Source organism: Pseudorasbora parva, chromosome 3 (genome assembly GCF_024679245.1).
Source record: "Pseudorasbora parva isolate DD20220531a chromosome 3, ASM2467924v1, whole genome shotgun sequence".
NCBI classification, from domain to species: Eukaryota; Metazoa; Chordata; class Actinopteri; order Cypriniformes; family Gobionidae; genus Pseudorasbora; species Pseudorasbora parva.
Window position 1 is genome coordinate 34,201,994 of NC_090174.1, and position 21,059 is coordinate 34,223,052.

Sequence of the window (21,059 nt, forward strand, 5' to 3'; positions counted from 1 at the left end):
TATTCTAGTAAATATAGTGACTCTAATATTAAAATTAGTTTAACTCGTATCCTGAGAGATTCACTAAACGTATGCTCATGTTTACTCATCTAGTTTATTTGCATCTTTTATCTTGGTCCAGGAATACTATTACTTAGCCTATTTGATACTTATTTTACATTGCACACCTATTTCATTTAAATTTTTGACCGTGTTTCCTATTATATAAAATTATTTGTTATTTGTTTGTTAAATATGTTTTATTATTTAATTTATTTCATAATTTTACTTGATTTGATTTTGCAGCACCGATTTTGCAGGAATGATTCCAATCATTCCTGGAGGATCTCCACTGAGGTCTGATCAGATATAGACTGAGCTTCATATAGTAGTTTTTACGTATATGTATATCTTATACAAACTGTGGTGTTATAAGACGTGACGTACCACCTTAATGTTTCTGCTGCTTACAGACAAACAACAGTACACATTTCTGTTGTTATTTCCCTGCCTTAACAGGGAAATTGCATCAAGGTGCCTTAAATAATATATTATTTAAGGCACCTTGATGCAATAGTTTATAGAAAGAGTGACATGGTTTTCCTTACACGATTGTGTGTTTGGAATCATGCTGGTTTGGCACTGAGTATGTTGCCATGTCCAAATATTACTATTTGTAGGATATAGACTCTCTCTCTCTCTCTCTCTCTCTCTCTCTCTCTCTCTCTCTCTCTCTCTCTCTCTCTCTCTCTCTCTCTCTCTCTCTCTCTCTCTCTCTCTCTCTCTCTCTCTCTCTCTCTCTCTCTCTCTCACACACACACACACACACACACACACACACACACACACACACACACACACACCATTTCTCAGATCTGGAACTAGCAGCTTAGGAGATACACACTCACTTTTCTCTCAGAGCACCGCGCATCATGCTTCCTCCTGTTCTCCTCCTCTCCTCTCTCTCCTTTTCCCTTGCTTTTCTTTCAGGTAAGACCCACTTTTTTTAACCTCATCTCTAACGGTATCAGATTTTTTTCTCATTCTGAACACAGGTAACCGCTGTTTGTGGTCTCAGGATACTCTCAGGCGTTGCTTTTCTCTGTTTTTCCTTTTTCATTCCATCTTTGTGGTGTTGGTGTTGGATGTAAACTGCTCAAAGAATGTGTAAATGAATACCTGTGCAGATGAATGACAGAATGAATAATCTGTTGAATAAGTTAACTTTGCCTTTTTGCACTTGTTATCAGTATGAGTATGTTGTGATTGGTTTTATAAAGGTGAGTAAATTAATATACATTTTATGATAAGCTAGTTCTAATATAAATGAGCTTCAGGCAGTAGGATGTGGTGGCTTTTAATTAATATAATTAAGAGGTTTTATATGAATACCTGTCAGTATGGCTTCTAATTGAGCTAGATTCTTGTGCTGGTTCTCCTTTTTATCTAGCACTTCTGTGAAGGGCTAGTCAGCAGAAATGATTGCACATATGCAGTTTAGTTTAATTTTAGTTTTAGTAATTTATTGTGTAATACAGAACGTGCTTGTTGACAGTGTGAGATTTCCATGTTTCCATGTTTTCATATTTACATATGATGTGATTATTTGGTCATGGTGTCATTATGTAATATTCAACCTGTTTTAGGTTAGTTTGGTGGTCTAATAGTGTCTCCTCAGACAGGTGCTAAAAGTGTGTGAGAGAGAAAAAGAGGGGGAGGTGGTGTTGAATTATTAAGTACATGTCGGAAGATTGATGAGTGCAGACACATACATTCAAAAACACACACAGCACACACTCTACAAAATTCCCCAAGGTGTTGGAAAGCAACAGCATATTTATTAACCTGTCAAGAGTTTCTCTCTTTACCCTCTGTGATATGACCTGTGTGGCATCTCTCGTGATCTCTAATCTGTAATATTTTGGGTCATGCACAGACACAAGTATCAATCTAAAATGTACTATTCCCCAAAGGATTGGACGCCGTATGCATCCTTCAATTAAATGGCAAAGAAACGAAGTAGTTTCCAGGATGAACTCTTCGCCTTAACCTAGATATCCGCTGAATTGAGCAGTGATTCTTTTAAAAACTGTTGAAAGAAATTAGTGGAAATAAGCTGAAGTGAAGTGTGGTACTGAATAGCGGCAAAGAAAGTGCCACAGCTCAATTGAGATTCACATGCATGATTAAGATTTTCAGTAATATGACAGTGCCATAAAAGGATGAATTATGAAGATGACAAAAGATATATACCCTAGACAAATGAATTGAGAGGAATGAATCTAATCAGTAAAAAAAAAGAGAAAAAAAAGAAAGAAATCCTGTTTCAGGAATTCTGGGCCACTTAAAAAACAAAAATGTGAGCCCCCAACGACCTCCACTCATATCATATACATGCTTTAAGATATAGGCATGGAGGCCCACATCTGGTGCAATGCACCTATTTCTAAAACCAGAAAAATAAATGAATGCAAATAAAGGTTATTGCTTTTATTTTATATGCAAATGTGTATATAAATATTATCAGGACAATGGCATTAAGTGATTATAACTTCTTGTTTAAACTCACCAAGCAATTATGCACCATAACTAACAACAAATAAATTAGTCCAGTGCCATTATAAAATAAACCAAAAAAAAGTAAAATGTCTTTCCAGGCAGTCTGATGTCTAACAGCTGAGAAAAATACTCCGAAATTAAAATGCAGTCAGATGTCAAATAAACCCACTTAATTTTCTCTCTGTCGTAATTTTCTATGATGATGATAATGTGCTATTTTTTTAATTTATTTTTTTAAAGCTAATAATGTATCCATCAGTAGCAACGGACTGTTTTCCCGTTTTCTTGACAATATAGGCGACTGTTAAAAATATCACATCAGAAGCCGGCAAGTCTGTAATGTACACGTATATCTATTTTTCTACATGTTATACACGCACCAACGAACTAATAAAAGACAGGAACTTTGAGCGCGTAATCGAACGGTGCGCGCCGTGCGGTGTGACAGCTACTGGAGCGCGCGCCGCGTATGTCTGCTTTTATTAGGTGTCTTAGTCCAGCGTTAGTAAATCGGGCAGCGAAAAGATCGGGGCACGGTACGGTACCCCATCATCACATTGACTCCCTGGCTACAGCGCACTAACCTGTCATGTTACATTTTGATAGACGGATAAAGCTATTTTCTGGCCTCCCTCTCTTTTTCATGACGTCACATGTATCCCATCAGATTTTACCCGACATTTTCAGTTTCACTTCTACTGTAACAGCTTTGAATCTGATTGGTTCTGTTCACTTATTAACCATAAGACGAAACCATTATAGGGAGGGGCAGAGACGACATTTGGAAAACTTCTATTACTTTGTCTACATGTTTTTTGTGGTTTTAATTTGAGTCTCAGGCATACAAATGTATAAATTATTATAAGGGCATGTGTAGAATAACAACTGAATTTAGTGGGCCATCTGGGCAATAGGGAGTCTCCTATAAATGCCACCATCTTTCACCCTACTAGTGAAGGCCCTGTTATTGTGGTGATAACACTAACTGAGTAATAACTACTTACCCTGAAGAACCCTGTCAGAGCTATGAAAAGGCATGTACTGTATAAAGCTATAGGCACTTTTGAAAGTGCCAACACCTTTACTTTAGGATTACAACAGCTAACTGACTTGGTTAGTACTAACTAGGTTAATATCCTCAAAGGGGCATGGTATTACCTTATTTACTCCAGAATGGTTAATAGTACCTCAAGGGTACATACACCAATCAGGCATAACATTATGACCACCTTCCCAATATTGAGCCCCCTTTTTCTGCCAAAGCAGCCCCTGACCCGTTGAGGCATGGACAGGACTCCACTAGACCAGTGGTTCTCAAACTTGTGCTGGGGACCCTTCACCACTGCACAATTTATATGTCTCCCTCATCAGACACACATAATTCAAGTCTTGCAGGCTCAACTAATGAGCTGAGGAGTTAATTCAGGTGTGGTAGATGAGGGAGACATACAAAATGTGCTCTGGTGGGGGGTCCCCAGGACAGGTTTGAGAACCACTGTACTAGACCCCTGAAGGTGTGCTGTGGTATCTGGCACCAAGGTGTTAGCAGCAGATCCTTTAATTCCTGTAAGCTGCGAGGTGGGGCCTCCATGGATCGGACTTGTTTATTCAGCACATCCCTCAGATGCTTGCCTGGATTGAGTTCTGGGGAATTTGGAGGCCGTCAACACCTCAAACTCGTTGTTGTGCTCCTCAGATCAATCCTGAGCCATTTTTGCTTTGTGGCAGGGCGCATTATACTGCTGAAAGAGGCCACAGCCAGCAGGGAATACCATTTCCATGAAAGGGTGTACATGATCTGCAACGACGCTAAGATAGGTGGTACGTGTCAAAGTAACATCCACATGGATGGCAGGACCCATGGTTTCCCAAAAGAACATTGCCCAAAGCATCACACTGCCTTCATCGGCTTACCTTCTTCCTATAGCGCATCCTGGTGCCATGTGTTCCCCAGGTAAGCAATGCACATGCACCAAGCCAGCTACATGGTGTAAAGAAAAACGTGATTCATCAGACCAGGCCACCTTCACCTTCTACTCTTGTTTGTGGTCCAGTTCTGATGCTCACGTACCCACTATTGCCCCATACGCAACAAACTGTGATGCACTGTGTATTCTGAAACCTTTCTATCAAAACGTAGCTTCTTGAGCAATTTGAGCTACAGTAGACCGTAGAGTATAGATATCTGTTTGATCGGACCACACGGGTCAGCCTTCGCTCCGCACATGGATCAATAACCCTGTCGCTGGATCCCCAGTTCTTTTTTTGGACCACTTTACTGACTGTAAATACTGACCATTGCAGACTGGGATCACCCCACTAGAGCTGCAGTTTTGGAAATGCTCTGACCCAGTTGTCTGGCCATCACAATTTGGCCCTTGTCAAACTCGCTCAAATCCTTACACTTGCCCATTTTCCTGCTTATAAAACATCAACCCACCCACTAACAGGTGCCGTGATGAAGAGATAATCAGTGTTATTTACTTCACCTGTAAGTGGTCATAATGTTATGCCCGATCAGTGTATAACTAGGTAATAATTCAGAGGTAGTTATAACATTTTCTTCTTCAGGCTATTGCCACATTCTACCACATTATTTCTGATAGTGGGTCTAAACAGTTCCAAAGAATTCAAATGATCTCCCTTAAAATTAGGCTAGAGATTTTTTTTCACATGTGTGTAAGTGTGACAAACACATTTCAGTTTCAGAGCCACACAGCAAGTCAGATATCTCTCTCTCTCTGTCTACAGCAGGTTGAGGTTTTGGTTAGCTAATTGAGTTTTGTGCGGTTCAGGGGAGACAGACTTATCCTCTACGTGACTGACTTACCGTCCATGATGTCAGAGTAGTGTATCGGGAAGGCAAACGAGAGGATTGTTCAAGTGTTTATGTGTGTGTGAATGGAGAGAGAGAGAGAGAGAGAGAGAGAGAGAGAGAGAGAGAGAGAGAGAGAGAGAGAGAGATGAGAGGAGAGAGAGAGAGAGGAGAGAGAGAGAGAGAGAGAGAGAGAGAGAGAGAGAGAGAGAGAGAGAGAGAGAATGAGGAGTGCACCTGTCCCTTAGATTTGATGAGGATGTGTAGAGTTGTCTGTGCAACATGACAGTGGCTCCCAAGGGCTTCAGGTTAGACCAACATCTGCTTTATATTCTTCCTGCAGGCAGAAAGAGAGACCATTGAATGGAAAATGGTGTAGATGAAAAGAAGAATAAAGATTAATGGATGGACAGTGACAAGGTTTCTGTAAAAGAGGCTAAGAATAAAAGCAATAGATGAAACCATTGATTTCTATGATGTCAGAGTGGTACAACCATGAACGTTGTCTCATTGGCCATGAGGAGAGGAACACATCTATAGTAGAGCAAGCTCATTGTGGGGGAAAACGGATCTTGGTCATAAATATTTTGTCACCGAATATTAGAATTTTAATGTAATTGTAATGTTAGAAGTGACAGTAACATAGAAGTGAATTAGTGAATGAAGAGATAAATAGGCAAGCTACATACCATCTAAATGTTTTTTTTCCATATTGAAAAATACTAATAATAATTCAATAATGTAGTTTTGCCATATAATGAACATGTTGTAGATCAGTCATTCAGGCTCAACAAACCTCCATGACTTAAATCAATTCATAACTTTTAAAGCTTTTCATTGTTATTGGTTATTCATTAATTTTAACAACTTTAATTAAAAATCCCTTCCCTCACAATCTGATGTGATACATCATGTTCTTCAGTCACATACTGGCAGAAAAGCTTATTGTACTTCAGCTGTCTTTTGCACATTTTCAATGGATTTTCATAAACCTGAAATGCACATGCTGTTTTATCTCCCAGTTGCTTCAATAAAAACTTCTCAGTCCAAATACCAACCGAAAGATATGTTATTGTAGAAGAAACTTTTTTTTTACTTTTTTTTTACTTGAGAAAAACTACATTTATTTCCCTTGTATGATTCTAGTTCAGGCACTTTTTCATTTAGTTTTCAATAAACTGTAATCCTGGCTGGTAGACTTGCAGTTGTTACTTTAATATTGAAAGCAACTGATACCACTGGTTTGAAGCGGTTCATTGGCAGGGGTTGTGTTTCTGAGGAGTTTAATATTACATATTGAAAATGGATTATTATAAATTGTAAAATGTCATGCATCCAAGGTGTTACTTCATAGCTGCAGAGTCATGTCACGGGTTCGAGAAACACTCTATGATCCTGTCATGAGGCTGAGAGGTCACGCGAGTGGTGGCAGGGTTACCTCAAACCAACTAAAGTCTTCCATCAGTCACGTGACCTACCTGCATCATGAACTCTGACCTCTAGAAGAGTACCAAAAGGGACGGCAACAACATCAGCAGCACACAATTCAGTTTGGCATCATTACAGCACATTAAAGCAAGAGTGATTTTTTTGGCTGGGATGACTGTTTTGTGCATTGGCATGAATCGGAAATAGCGGTGGACCACAAACCACAAACAAACTGAATAAGAACAAGACAACTCTTAAATAAAGGATAAAATGGTTAACCATGTAACAACACAAAGCATTTCAATATCACAATGAAATCTGTTTACAAGATAATATTTATAAGGGTAATATTTATAAATGAGTTTAAAATAAATTAATTTTTTCATGCTGAGACAGGTTGTCCTGTCCTCACGCCAATAAATTCACCATCAGAGAAGAAAAGAGATGTCGCCTCAAGAGAGGGGAAGTTGATTAGTTGATTAAAGCTTATGAGGGCACTTGAATGGACCCTTTTCAAACTGTGACTGATGTGTTTTATCAACATTGCAATTTAGGTGTTATCAACATTGCAAATCTAGTAAAGTTTATAACATTTGTATCATTTTATTATAAAAAAAAGTACACATTTATAACGCTATATTTTGTGCTATATTACCTTGGCGGAAAAATAAAATAAACACTGGGTGTTTCTAATACTGCGGGAGTGACAGCAAATGTTTCTACCGTTGAGGGGTGACGGCAAATTTGGCATCTTTCTTTCTTCTGACTGCTGTAATCAGCAGAGGTGGACACAACTCTATTACTTGAGTAAAAGTAAAAGTACTACTGGTCAAATATTACTCCGTTACAAGTGAAACTTGTAAAAACTGATTTTTACTCAAGTAAAAGTACAGAAGTATTTGTTTTCAAAAGTAAAGTACTTAAGTATAAAAGTAAATTTCCTTTTTTATGCCAATGCATTATTTTATTATTGTTGTATAAATGCACATTATGCCATCATGGTTTAAGTCATTCAGTGATGCTCCATCTGACATACTACCATACGACTAACTAAAAACTAATTTAAATACTTGTATAAGTTACAAAGCTGCTGTCACTTTAAGGCAGAATGCACGGATCCAATACACTGATACACTTCTGATATTCTCCCAACTTTACTCTTCTCTTTCTCCCAGACGTTTATATTTGAAATATTTTATAAGACATGCACCAAGTGTATGCCAACTAAACTTATCTTGATTTTTTTTTAACTGAAACATACTTTCAAAGTATGGCTATGGGTGCACACACTTGTGCCTAAGAACCGTCTTCTTCCATTTTGGTATAAACTGATCAGTGTTCAAAAAAGGTTGGGGAAATGTATATGACTATAAGAGTGATTCCTGATAGACTGTCTGAAACAACAACAACAAAAAAAACCTTTTAAAGAAGGAAAAAATCATGCACCGACTTTCAGAGCTGTTACAGAAATGACTTTCGACCTAGATAGAAATGTAGTGGAGTAAAAAGTACGATATTTGTCTTTTAAATGTAGTGAAGAAAAGTCATAATTTTCCAAAAAAAAATAATAATACTCCAGTAAAGTACAGATACTCAAAAAGTGTACTTAAGTACAGTACTCAAGTAAATGTACTTAGTTTCTGTCCACCTCTGGTAATCAGTCTATCTAGATTTTTTTCCTCTTTTAGAAAGTTGTGGAAATGCTATCGTGGATTTGTCTTTTTCTATTGCTGTCGCCCGTTGTCTCCCATTCACTAGGGGATCGTCTCAATCAGCCTTGGTTCAGTTAACGGGGCACTGATCAGGACATTAGGCAATTGGCTGACTCCCTGAGCCCTGTCTACTGAACTAGGAAGCTGATCGAGACGCACAGTAGAAATTTACCCAACTATGACGACTTCTGCGTCTGAGGACCCTGGAAATGGGAAAAGGGTCTGTTTTAAAAAAAATGATGTGTACAGATAATACTACACTAGTCTTTTAAAGCTGCACTATGTAACCTTTCTGTCCAGTCAAGGGCGCCTATTCAAAACTAAGGTGTAGTTTGATGAAGCCAAGTTTGAGCTCAGAATCTTGGGCGTGAATTTTTCAGGCGTGACTTTTTACTGCGCCTCTCAAAAGTGCTATTCCGCCATACATTATAGTTATTCTTTTAGCCCGCGTATAGAAAAGCGCCACTTTTATTTTGTTTCACCAAACTATAACCATTTAACTATTCGTGTAACTGTATTTAAACGTAGAGGTGTTTGGTCGCTTCTAACTTGATCTCTGTTTGGTACCATAGTGAATGAACTGGGCTTATTGGGCTAAGCTTAATTCTATCAGATCGTCACTGCGCGTCAGAGAGATTAAGAGCACACACTGAGATGAGAGAGGTATGTAACAACTCGTCTTAGGTAAGGGAATAACAGTTAATATGAAAAACTGCGGAGCATCTCTTTAAAATTGCAATTTTCTCACAATTTACAAATAGTTGGAAACATTTGGGATATTGTAAGAACTAAACTGAACAAAATATATAACACTCGCCTGGTGGTTTTTGGATATTTTATTGTAAAAATCCTGCATAGTGCAACTTTAAATGTATAGATTTTCACTTTAAATGTGTATGCCTATGTTTCACTCGTATGCAACATCCACAAAAGAATAAGCAGAAATAAAGAGGAAAAAAAAGAATTGGAGGGCAAACATTAAAAAAAAATGTTGGCACCATACTTGGTTGTTCAATTATTAGTGTAACTGTATTTAAATATGGGAAATGTGGAGGTGTTTGGTCGCTTCTAACTTGATCTTTGTTTGGTACCATATATAGTGAATGAACTGGGCTTAGTGGGCTAAGCTAAATGCTATCAGGCAAAATTTAAACATTAAAAATCAAGGTCAGTAGTTTATGTTATGTGATCTGTGAATCTGTTTTGCTGGTTGATTGGTTCAGTCAGGACTGTTTGAGATTCAGCTCTCAGCTGGATTTGATCAATTCTGGAAGACAGATTCTCAAATGTCCATGGTATTGTATTTATTTATGGGATATCCAGGTTTTTTTATGCTGCTTTGTATTACTTTTCAGACTGAATAAAAATGTACTTCATTGAACAGTCAAAAATTGAACCCATGTCTGAGCAGACTTTACCTTGTTTCAGTGCATTCATGTGTATGTGTGTAGATTCTTCAGGTTCTGATATGTGTCCATTGGGTCAGTTTCCTTGTGGGAATCTGTCGGTGTGTTTGCCTCAGCCGCAGCACTGCAACGGGCAGCAGGACTGTCCTAATGGAGCAGATGAAGAGAACTGCGGTAAGACTGCGGGCAAAAGCGCACAAAGACACACGTGCCATCTGAGCACAAAGAATAGATGCAGTCACAAGCACACGCACTACTGCAAATCATATTGCCATAAACACACACACACATATCCATTTAGAATATGAATACTGTGAATATAAATGGCATTATCAAAATATCTGTGTGTGTTGTAGTGGATAACAGTGGTTGGCCTCATCTGTTTGATGCATTCATGAAAACAAGGGTCCAGGAGTCAAAAGAGTGCAGTGAGTATTGTCTCTTGTTCTCTGTTTCTCTGTCTGTCTCTGAATGTGCTTGTGAATTGTTTACAGGATAAACACCTAAAGACAAACACGAAAAGCCGATTATGTTGTGTTAAACCTTGCACAGTGTTAGCTCTCTAATCTTGATTTTGAACAGAGACTTTGAACACAGTTCTCATTTGATTTAAAACCTTGTTTATTTGCCAGTGCTCGTCTTTCAATATCTTTTGTATTATACTCCTAAACCCAGGACTGTGAGATACTTAACAGCACTCTGTTAGATAGAACGGATCCACTGAATGTTATTATTGGGTTTTATCAATATGTGTTTGATTTATTCTATAGGTGTTATCGTGGTTTTATTTGGTATGAGTATTATATATTTGAGGTTATAGTTTTTATTTGATCTTTTTCACTTTATTTATTTTTGCCTTTATATAACAGGACAGTCAAAGACAATAACAAGTGATGGGCACTTCCTTTTATATTTAGAGGGGGGGGGGGGGGGGATGCTGTTTCATGCATACTGAGCTTTTTACACTGTTAAAGACTTGGATTCCCATCCTAAATATAGACAAGGTTTCAAAAACTAATGTTGGACGTTTGATGGAGTATTTCTGTGTCAAAAATACTCCTTCCGGTTTCTCACAAGTTTCTGAGAGTTTTTTCGAGTATGAGTCCGCTTGACGTCGACAGAACGGAATGTCCTTGTATGGGCCGTACGGGCTCTTCTCCCAAAAGGGTGCGCGCACGTGACTAGAGCGAGAGAGGAAATGCACGCCCCAAAAACACTGCTCTCAGGTGCAGATCCACTCGTCCGTGAACACTTCTGTCGAGCCGCGCGCCGCGCTCCACTTTATTCCTACGGGTGACGTCAAGCGACTTCAACGCTTCAGCCCAGCATTCCGGGAAGGCAGCGCTGCATTTGAACCGATTTGAACACAGAAATGACGGGAAGCTTCCCATCATCATGCTTCAGTCGTGTCGCAAAAGTGGATCTCCACGGTCACTGCTGTCACAGGACTTCACAAAATCAACAGTTACCAAAGAAGTGTGTTTTTGACGGAGCGGTCCCAGCGATAAAGGTTCACGGTCGTGCTTTGGAAACAGGCGGTGAGTAAAACTGCTTCAAATGTCTATGTCGTTGGCTATCGTGGCGTAAGTAAACATCAGTAAACAACACGATCGTGTATAGTTAATTTATCAATGGAGCATGCGATCTATGGTGTGTTTAAATACCTAGCGTTCTCACAAAGCGTGCTTCTTCATTCAAACGGACTCCATTGTTGTCCTATGTATAACGTTACACTAGTCTGACGTGCAAAACCGTTTTGCTTGCTACTGCTAAGGTTTAGTCGCATACAATAGTCCATAAACTGCGAGTAAACACACACAAATGTTGACAGGCCACTAAATACAGTACATACCACAGAGACGGACGTCCTGCTGTTGTTGCTTCCCCTGTACAAATGATTTCCGCCTCCGGATCTGATTCTGGATCATATATGTATTTGTTGAATCTGATTGATAGCTATGGTTTATTTAGGGTATTGTTTTCTTCTCCAAGCTTGAGGACGTCACCGCTTTGTGTGCACTCTTTCTTTTATAAATATAATAATTCTAAAGACTTTTCGGAGATATGAAGGATGCAATACTACTCTATAGGTACTCAAGATTGACATGAGATTGACTGAAACTAGTGTGTGTGTCGCACTCCCCCCATAGGGTAAACAGAATAGAACAAACATGATGTATTGCAGATATCATTAATGTTGGAAACAAACATTTTAAATGTTTTTATGGCTATCATCAGACCAAGCTTAATTTAAGACTGAACATTGGTCTGGGGAGTCTGCTGTGTATTTCCTCCTGCAAAAGAGGCTTGATCAACAAGTATTACTCAAATGACTGTATGCAATTGGATAGTCCTTCAACCAATCAGAGCACAAAAGTTGTGATAAATAAGCATAATTCAAATTACTCTGTACGCAATTGGATAATCCTTCAACTAATCAGACCACAAGAGGCGTAATCAACAAGCACAGATCCGTCACTTCTCTATCCATCATTGTGTTAAACCCGCCAATAGCGCTCCAGCTGGAGAAGCCTGTCTGTGATTTTTTCCTGCAAAAGTGTGACAGAAGCAGAACAAATGAATGTACAGGTTTCCAGACTGAGTTGCAGGGCGAAATCAAATCGCCGGCAGATCAGGCTGGGTTTACCCAGTCTAATTAAATTAACAAAATAATTCAAGAATTTAGTCAGATCCAAGGGGAATTAGCATACCAAATCCTGACTGACAAGAGGAGGAGCTGGGGATGGAGGAGGGTTAATGAGCTCTGGAGAAATGCAATAGCTGCTGATGGTACTGAGGATCTAATATATGTATGCCAGGGTTGCCATGTTTTCACAACAAAACCTGCCTAATTGCAACTCAAAACTAGCCCAAACTCGACTACCACTCCCTGGTAAAAAATGCATTCTGGGGGGTAAAATATATGCTTTTTGCCAGGGTTCCCTACTACAATTAGCATTTCCAGGGCTAAATATCACATAAATGAGATAACTTTAACCCGCTGACATGAAAAACAGCCCACGGCAACAGTGTTAAAGTAGCCCAATTCTGCGGGAAAACTGGGGAAACACTGATGTATGCTGTGATTGACGTTGTATTCCTATAGGTAGACATGATCAGCTGACAGCCAGCTGATGCAAGTTTGACTGATGTGACCTGCCAGAACTGAAACTATACACTTGATATTCCTTTTCCCATTTGTTTCAATTTTAAATTTGGTAAAAACTTAAAATATCTGTCACAAATACTGGGCAGCTTAAGAAGACTTGGATAAAGAGACTTTATTGAACACAGAGAATCAACAGTAAATACTGACTATAGCCCAGGTGAAAGAGACTATAAAATGTATTAAAAAGTGTATTTGTATTGTACTAAAAACATACTCAAGTACATTTTTTTATGTGTTTAATAGTAGGACCTATGTCTTTTTAACCTGGGAGGACAAAAACAGATTTGTAGAAACTAAGGCCTTATATACAGTAAATGATAACAAAACAAGAAACAAGGACGAGAGCTCAGGAAATCAGAAGTGAGAACGAAACCAAAACAGAACATGACCATTACATTACCTTTCTAAAACAACATTGCATGATACTTCTCATATGACAGAGTAGAACATAGGCTAACTGTGAGTCTTGAATCTTCAAGAACTCAAAGAGTTGTTTGTCCCTCTTTTATCTTTGAGTGCTAGAAAGAAGGACACGGGCAGGCAACGTGTTTAGTTTGGTGAATATATTGGACACGCCTCATTGTCTCACTTCTGAAGATCAGTTTGTTTTCTAAACCGCAAACAACAAACTGTTTTAAACTCTGCAACAAACCAATCCGTCACACTTCTGATTTGATTATAAAAACTTCTTAACAAATTGGCCTAAATTAAAAACTTAACAAAAAGAGACATTAGCCTAGATGAAAGGGTGGGAAGGAAAAGAAGGAGCGAGAAATTGAAACTTGACATCTCTCACAGTGTGAATTAATGAGTTTTGCTGACTAAAATAAACCGCAAAGGGACAGTGGTGGAAGATTACTTTTATTTCGTAGTGATAGTGAGACCTCTATTTCAGTGGATGCAGGGGGATGCTCAAAATAAATAAATGTTTATTCATCAAAGAAAAAATTATCTGTAAAAAAAGTTCTTGAAATGGACAAAAGTTATTTTAAATTGTAATAAGTTTTCACGAAATTACTGCATTTAGTAGATTTTTCATCAAAAAAATAAGATTAAAATATTATTCAGACCCTGAACTTTGCACAGTATCGTATATTATTAAACATAATCAATTTTGGTATTAGCTGTGCTTGTATATAATTAAAAAGCTTCCCCGAAGTGTCACAGATGTGGCTGCTGAGTGGACTAACTTGCTGCAGGGGTATTCAGCATTCAGTAACATTAATTTATATTCAAGCTAATGTTAAAGAAGCGCAATGTTTCATTGTCCCATGTAATTGCGCAATTTGCTGACTTTGCTCCGTTGAGAGTCAGGGTCATATTAGAGCCATTTGTGTATGACCAGAGGGCAAAAGTGGAGACATGCTGCAGCCCTCCGCAGAAGCAAATACTCATCTTGAGTATCTCGTTTTCATGTAAGATGCATTACTGCAGTGCAGCATATAAAAAAGGACATGGCCTGAGGGAGGAAAAGCTAGGTTCAGGTTGTTTTATTGTGGAAGCAAAGCACACGTTTTGCTTGGGGACAGTTATCCTGGAGTCTGATGATCTGACACATACTCTCAACAGACTGCAAATAGACTGAGCTAAATGAAGTCACCAGGAAGGTCATACTGACTTGGGTTTAGAGCAACTCCATTAATAAGAATTTGAACATTTCCGCACAACTTTATTACAATTAAATCTCATTTTCAGAAAAGTGTTTGCCTTCTTTCTACCTCCCAGTTTACACCCATTACATTCGGCTGCCAAGAGGGCTGGTGTAATAGACTGACCTTATTGCCATTATTACCCAGCATTACATGGGTAGGACTGAGGGACAATCTAAAGGAAAGATCGATGGAAAAATTGGATGATAGTGGCGACATATACTTCCAAGGGAAATACTTATTATTAGCTTGGCGCCTGCCCTTTCCCATCGCCGATCACTGAAGACACCAACTGTTTCAGACAACTAATTTTATTTTCTATAGAATAAGCAATCAAATGTTGTATTCTCATCAAAGAAAGATAATGGCTTTTTCATTTAGAGAGTGTGTATACTTCTTTTGTACAACTGTATATAGGGTTTTAAAAAAAGCCTAAATAAGAAAATCCCCTTGTGGGACCCCCTTCCTGTAAAGACATTGATCAGGCATAATATTATTTAATTTTAATCTAATATTTTGTTGGTCCCCCTTTTGCTGCCAAAACAGCCCTGACCCATCAAGGCATGGACTGCACTAAAACTCTGAAGGTGTGCTGTGGTAGCTAGCACCAAGATGTTAGCAGCAAATCCATTAAGTCCTGTAAGCTACGAGGTGGGGCCTCCATGGATCGGACTTGTTAGTTTAGCACATCCCACAGATGCTCGATTGGATTGATTTCTGGGGAATTTGGAGGTCAAGTCAACACTTCAAACTCACTGTGCTCCTCAAATCATTCCATGGTTCCATTTTTGCTTTGTGGCAGAGTGCATTATCCTGCTGAAAGAGGCCACAGCCACCAGGGAATACGGTTTTCATGAAAGGATACATGATCATGCTTTAGCTGTCAGAAAAATGGCTACAGATTTGTCTCTAGAATTACTTGGTATGCAGAGGAGTTCATAGTCGACTCAATGAATGCAAGGTGCGCAGGTCCTGTGGCTGCAGAACAACCCTCCATCTGTGTGCTAAACAATTGGAATGAAGTGTTTGTGCTGATATGCTGTGTTTGGTTTTCACAAACATGTTATGGAAAAATATCTCCACTTTGGTCTCATCTAGAGGGAATAGGCTTTCTTTTTACGCAAAGATTGTTTCTGTAATTTTAGTTTTTTTCTGTCACGCTGATGTATGCTTAAATGTTTTTTTTTTTTTTTTAAATAAGTTTGGTTTTAGTTAGTTAATTGATGCTATAAAAACGGGGATATGATCATAACAGACTGATTCACTTAGGAAGACACTTTTTGGGAGATTGTCTGGACAAGATTGGAGCTTTAAATTTATTTTCTACATTTCCATAAGTGAGAGTGCGTCATCCATCTTTTTCAACAGTCTATGTTTCTTATAGCCTATACATAAAACTATAGAATTCATACGAGTTTTTGTGAAATGAGGGGACATTTCATATGTGTAATGGTTTTTATGCCATATAAACCGCATTTTCTAAAAAATAAACTCGATCTGTATGATTTATAAGCCTTAAAGTGGGGACATGAATAATGTCCTTATATTTCACCCTCCTCTTGTAATACCTATGTCATACCCATGTCATTATACACATTTGTGTAGTGATATTTCACAAAAACAAGCACACAGTCACACACACGCACACACACACACACACACACGCACGCACGCAGGCACACACACACACACACACACACACACACACACACACACACACACACACACACACACACACACACACACACACACACACACACACACACACACACACACACACACACACACACACACACACACACACACACACACACACACACAGCATACTGTAGACTGCTGATATGTGTGTGTTTCTGTTAAGTTTATTATTGTTAAGTTTTTTGCCCACATACCCCAGTGTGAAAACCCCAGATTATACAGTTATTCAGTGGAACAACAAAACGGTCACATACTGTTGGTGAATGGCTGGTGGGGCCTGTCAGAGGCGGTCTTTCTAACTGCAGATGTTATGCAGCACTTAATGGGATTTCCTCCTAGTTATGCTTGTCTCTCCAGAGCTTTGGGCATAATGTTAGCGATAGACTGCTGCTGCTTTCAGGAGGAAGCTGTCCTGTGTGGGCTGAGAGGGGCTCCCAGGGGTTCGATACTGCTCACAACACTGTACTGTAAAACCTGACTGAGTTCTAAAGAGGATGGCCCTGGTGGGATTGCTGTTTTAAGTGCATTGTAGAGAAAATGTAAAAAATAAAATAAAAAAGTACACAAACTACTTATCTTGTACTTATCTTTTAAGGACATTGAACAATTCTGAAACAAAAGTGACTGAAGTGACAATTATATGTTTCAATCACAGATGATAATAAAGAGAACAAAGTTCTGAAGTGCAGCTTTCATTACAGTTTTTTTTTTTTTTGGATTGCTTACACTAAATTTAAAAGTAGTACACAATTAGCAAAACCTTAAACTCAAGAAGCAAAACATCAGCCCATATTTACACAACTATAAGCACATTGTCAACCTTACACTTGTTGCAAAACTCTACACACAGTGATTTGTAAAACACTAAACACACTTAACATACATTACACACAAAAATCTATCATGAAGTCACTTCCTTGCAATACCAAAGCACTGACTGTCAAATTACCGCACCGTCCCACCAATTGGTTCAACACAGTCATCAGCTGTGCAAACACTTGTTTGCTTACAGTTTTTGCCCGTTGCTTGAACACTATAGACCCATGCTAAGACTAAAGTAACACAACTTGAAGCTTTTGTTACCATACCTCAATCACAAACCCATACCTTAAACAAAAGCGCTGCTTTGGACTCTAGTTGCAATTCTGCAACACAATTATGGCTTTATGCAACACACTTGGTACTGCATACACTCTATTTCATACATAAGACACTTTGTTCAAAAATGAAATCTCAGGGTGCCATTTGGAAAGCACATGTATCCAAAATACAATACACATCGTGTAATTGCAACCACTCAAATACATACCTGAAGGCACTTACTTGCTAAACTGAACACCAATCAGCCAACCACAAATAGGTCTCAGTTAAGCCATTTTGAGAACTTTGCATTGAGAGAGAGAGAGAGAGAGAGAGAGAGAGAGAGAGAGAGAGAGAGAGAGAGAGAGAGAGAGAGAGAGAGAGAGAGAGAGAGAGAGAGAGAGAGAGAGAGAGAGAGAGAGAGAGAGAGAGAGAGAGAGAGAGAGAGAGAGAGAGAGAGAGAGATAGAGAGAGAGAGAGAGAGATCTATATCCCACAGATAGTAATACTTGGACATGGCAACATACTCAGTGCCAAACCAGCATGATTCCAAACACACAATCGCGTAAGGAAAACCATGTCACTCTGTCTATAGACTATTGCATCAAGGTGCCTTAAATAATATATATTGACTATACACAGCAGAACAATATTTCAGATGATATTAGAGCATTGGTGGTTGATGTGGTATGGCTCTGACAGTGAGGGAAGCTGGGCAGAGAGTCCACACACATCTAAGCCAGTTCAGAGTTGCATCCATCATAAGGACCTTCAGATTGGAAAACAGCAACTCTCCATTCCAGACGGTATCTATCTACATACGGTACCGTATCACACTACTGTATTGCTAGTTGGCTACTCCTCCTTTAGTAACAATTTATTTTTTATTTTTTGCGTAACACACAGTACAGTGCATAGCACTGTACCATTGAGCTTGTACTGTAGTGTGAAGTATAGTACTGTGATGTACAGTATTATGTCATTTGTAACCTTTCAGCACTTTTATTTTTGGTTGTTGTGAAAACCTTTGTTGGAAAAAAAGAACAGAAACTGTAAGTGTTGCATTGCTTCACAGAATGCTAACTGATGAACCGAATAAAAACAGTGAAAATTAAAGACTTCCATGTTTTTATATAAAATAGACTAGTGTGTTGATGAAAATGATACAGACTTGTATTCAGATGATGCAAGTCTGTATCATTTTGTCTTCAGAGTTACATTTTGACAAAGGAATGCTAGGTTTTGATAGCAGAGTTAAGGTTTTGATAGAAGAGTTTCAGTTTGACACAGATGTGAATGCGATATTTCCCAGTGTTGTGTTGTGTTTACTTGTGTGCAGATTTTTGGTGCAATGACCGAAGTTTTGCAAAATGTGTTCAAGCAACGGGCAAAAACTGTAAAACCCATCTGTATTTAAAGGGATAAATATCTTGTTGTTCTGTATAAACCTGAATAAATGTCTTTGTTCTGCTGTACACAAAGGGAGATATTTGGAAGAATGTTTGTAACCAAGCAGATCTCAGCCCCCATTGACTATCATAGGAAGGAAAAAAATATTATTGTAGTCAATGGGGGCTGAGATCTGCTTGGATTTCTTGTGGCTGTCAAAATATTTTCAGTCAAAGCCGATTTTTATATTTTTATTCTTTTCAGGGAAAATAGAAAAACAGAAAAGCTATTTTGCAGTGTTGCAGACAAAAAGGATTATACATATAGATTGTACACGTTAGATAGAGTAAGCATAAAGCAGCTAGAGCAACATCCTTTAATGATGACAGTGAAATAGTACAAAAATCATTACAATTTAGAGGTTGGGGTATAATGTAGATCATTGAGCATATTATTATTAACATATTAAATGTTTTGTGCAACACATGGTGCAATATATGTGTAATATATGTAGTCTGTACAGGTATGACATGCAGGGTTGAATTGTGACTCAGTAGAAAGAAAATGCTCTCATAAATGTTCCTTATAGCCTCAGTCTGACATGTGGTCTTTCCCGTGATGTACTGGCCAGTTTTTACTATCAGTTACAAGGCTTTCATATCGGCACCGAAACAACCTTTAAAGCCTGGATAGTGAGTTTGTCACTCTCTACAAGCCCTGTGGAACAATGGTGTGACGAAATGTTCCTATGCAAAGTTAGTCGATTAGGATGTGATTGTTATGTAAGGTTGTGTTGAAAGCAATGCATCTTGACGTATGGGTCTTTATTTTCCAGGTGACTGAGTGTGAGATGGATAGTGGTTGTTATGGCATTTTCGGTTGAGTGGTTATTTCTGTAGGTGTTCTTGTGAAGGTCCAGCACAGCTGAGATGGAGGCTTTGATACATTGCCATGACCTGCTGCTCAAAGCACTTCATAGCAATGAAAGTGAGTGCCAAGGGGGAATATTCAGTCAGGAAACTTTCACTGGAGTGATGCTCAACTTTAAGGTTGACGCCAGTGCTGGATACAAATCCTGTAATTGAGTTCAAGTACAAAATGTTAAAAGTATCAGAGTCCTCTAAAGAGCAGAGATTTCTACTTAAGCAAATTCAAAAGTTTGTGGCAAAAGTACTTGAGCCCTTTATTTATTTATTTAGCTGGTTAGTTAATATACTCCATAATCCTGCTTAAAATATATATCTGAAAAGAGAGGTCTCAGTCTGACATTATTATGAATTAGTATAGTAGAGTCAGCTTTCTTTAGCTCCGAGAATCGTGTTACTTCTGGTTCTTGGTTCATCCTAAATTGGCCAGGAATAAACAGCAATTTGTACAGTTGAGATCAATGCATTTGGATCAGTCAAATTCACAGATTAATAATAAATAGCCTATGATATGTAAATCGGTTTATCCTATTTATTTAAAAGAAACTGTTTAAAAGAATGCTTCATTCACAAATTGGACATTTCTGAAGTTCTGAAGTCTTGTAGCAGGTTGGCTCTTGGAGTAATTTGGAGGTGGGGGGTGGGTGAGTCAAATTTTCTGTTGACTCACTGTGTGGAAACTTTCCATTGACTTGTTGTGTGGAAATTTTCCGTTGACTTACTGCATGGAAACTTTCTGCTGATTCACTGTGTCGAAACTTTCCATTGACTTGTGTGGAAATGTTCTGTTAACTTACTGCGTGGAAACTATCCACTTTCTAGCCACGTGAAGAAGTAGCCAGTTTCTTGTTACGTGAAGAACTATCCTCTTCTTATTTTGTAGAAACTATCTACTTTTTCATTGCATGAAAGACTATACACTTTCTCGCTGCGTGAAGAACTATCCGTCTTGTCGCTGCGAGAAAAACCATCCGCCTTGTCGTTGTGTGAAGAACCATCCGCCTAGTCGCTGCGTGAAGAACTATCCGCTTTCTTGTTTTGTAAAGAACTATCCGCCTTGTCGATGCGTGAAGAACTATCCGCTTTCTCGCTTTGTGAAGAACTATCCGCTTTCTCGCTTTGTGAAGAACTATCCGCTTTCTCGCTTTGTGAAGAACTATCCGCTTTCTCGCTTTGTGAAGAACTATCCGCTTTCTCGCTTTGTGAAGAACTATCTGCTTTTTCGCTTTGTGAAGAACTATTCGCTTTC

General features: G+C 38.6%; 1 protein-coding gene across 1 annotated transcript in view; it reads left to right on the plus strand.

The window, feature by feature from the left end:
- The first annotated feature begins 854 nt into the window (after positions 1–854).
- The window catches only part of rxfp2l (relaxin family peptide receptor 2, like), a 73,487-nt gene continuing 53,282 nt past the window's right edge, over positions 855–21,059 (plus strand). Inside the window, 3 exon segments of the mRNA XM_067438586.1 lie at positions 855–969; positions 9,945–10,073; positions 10,256–10,327. Coding sequence (XP_067294687.1) covers positions 912–969; positions 9,945–10,073; positions 10,256–10,327 — 259 coding nt within the window. The 5' untranslated portion in view covers positions 855–911.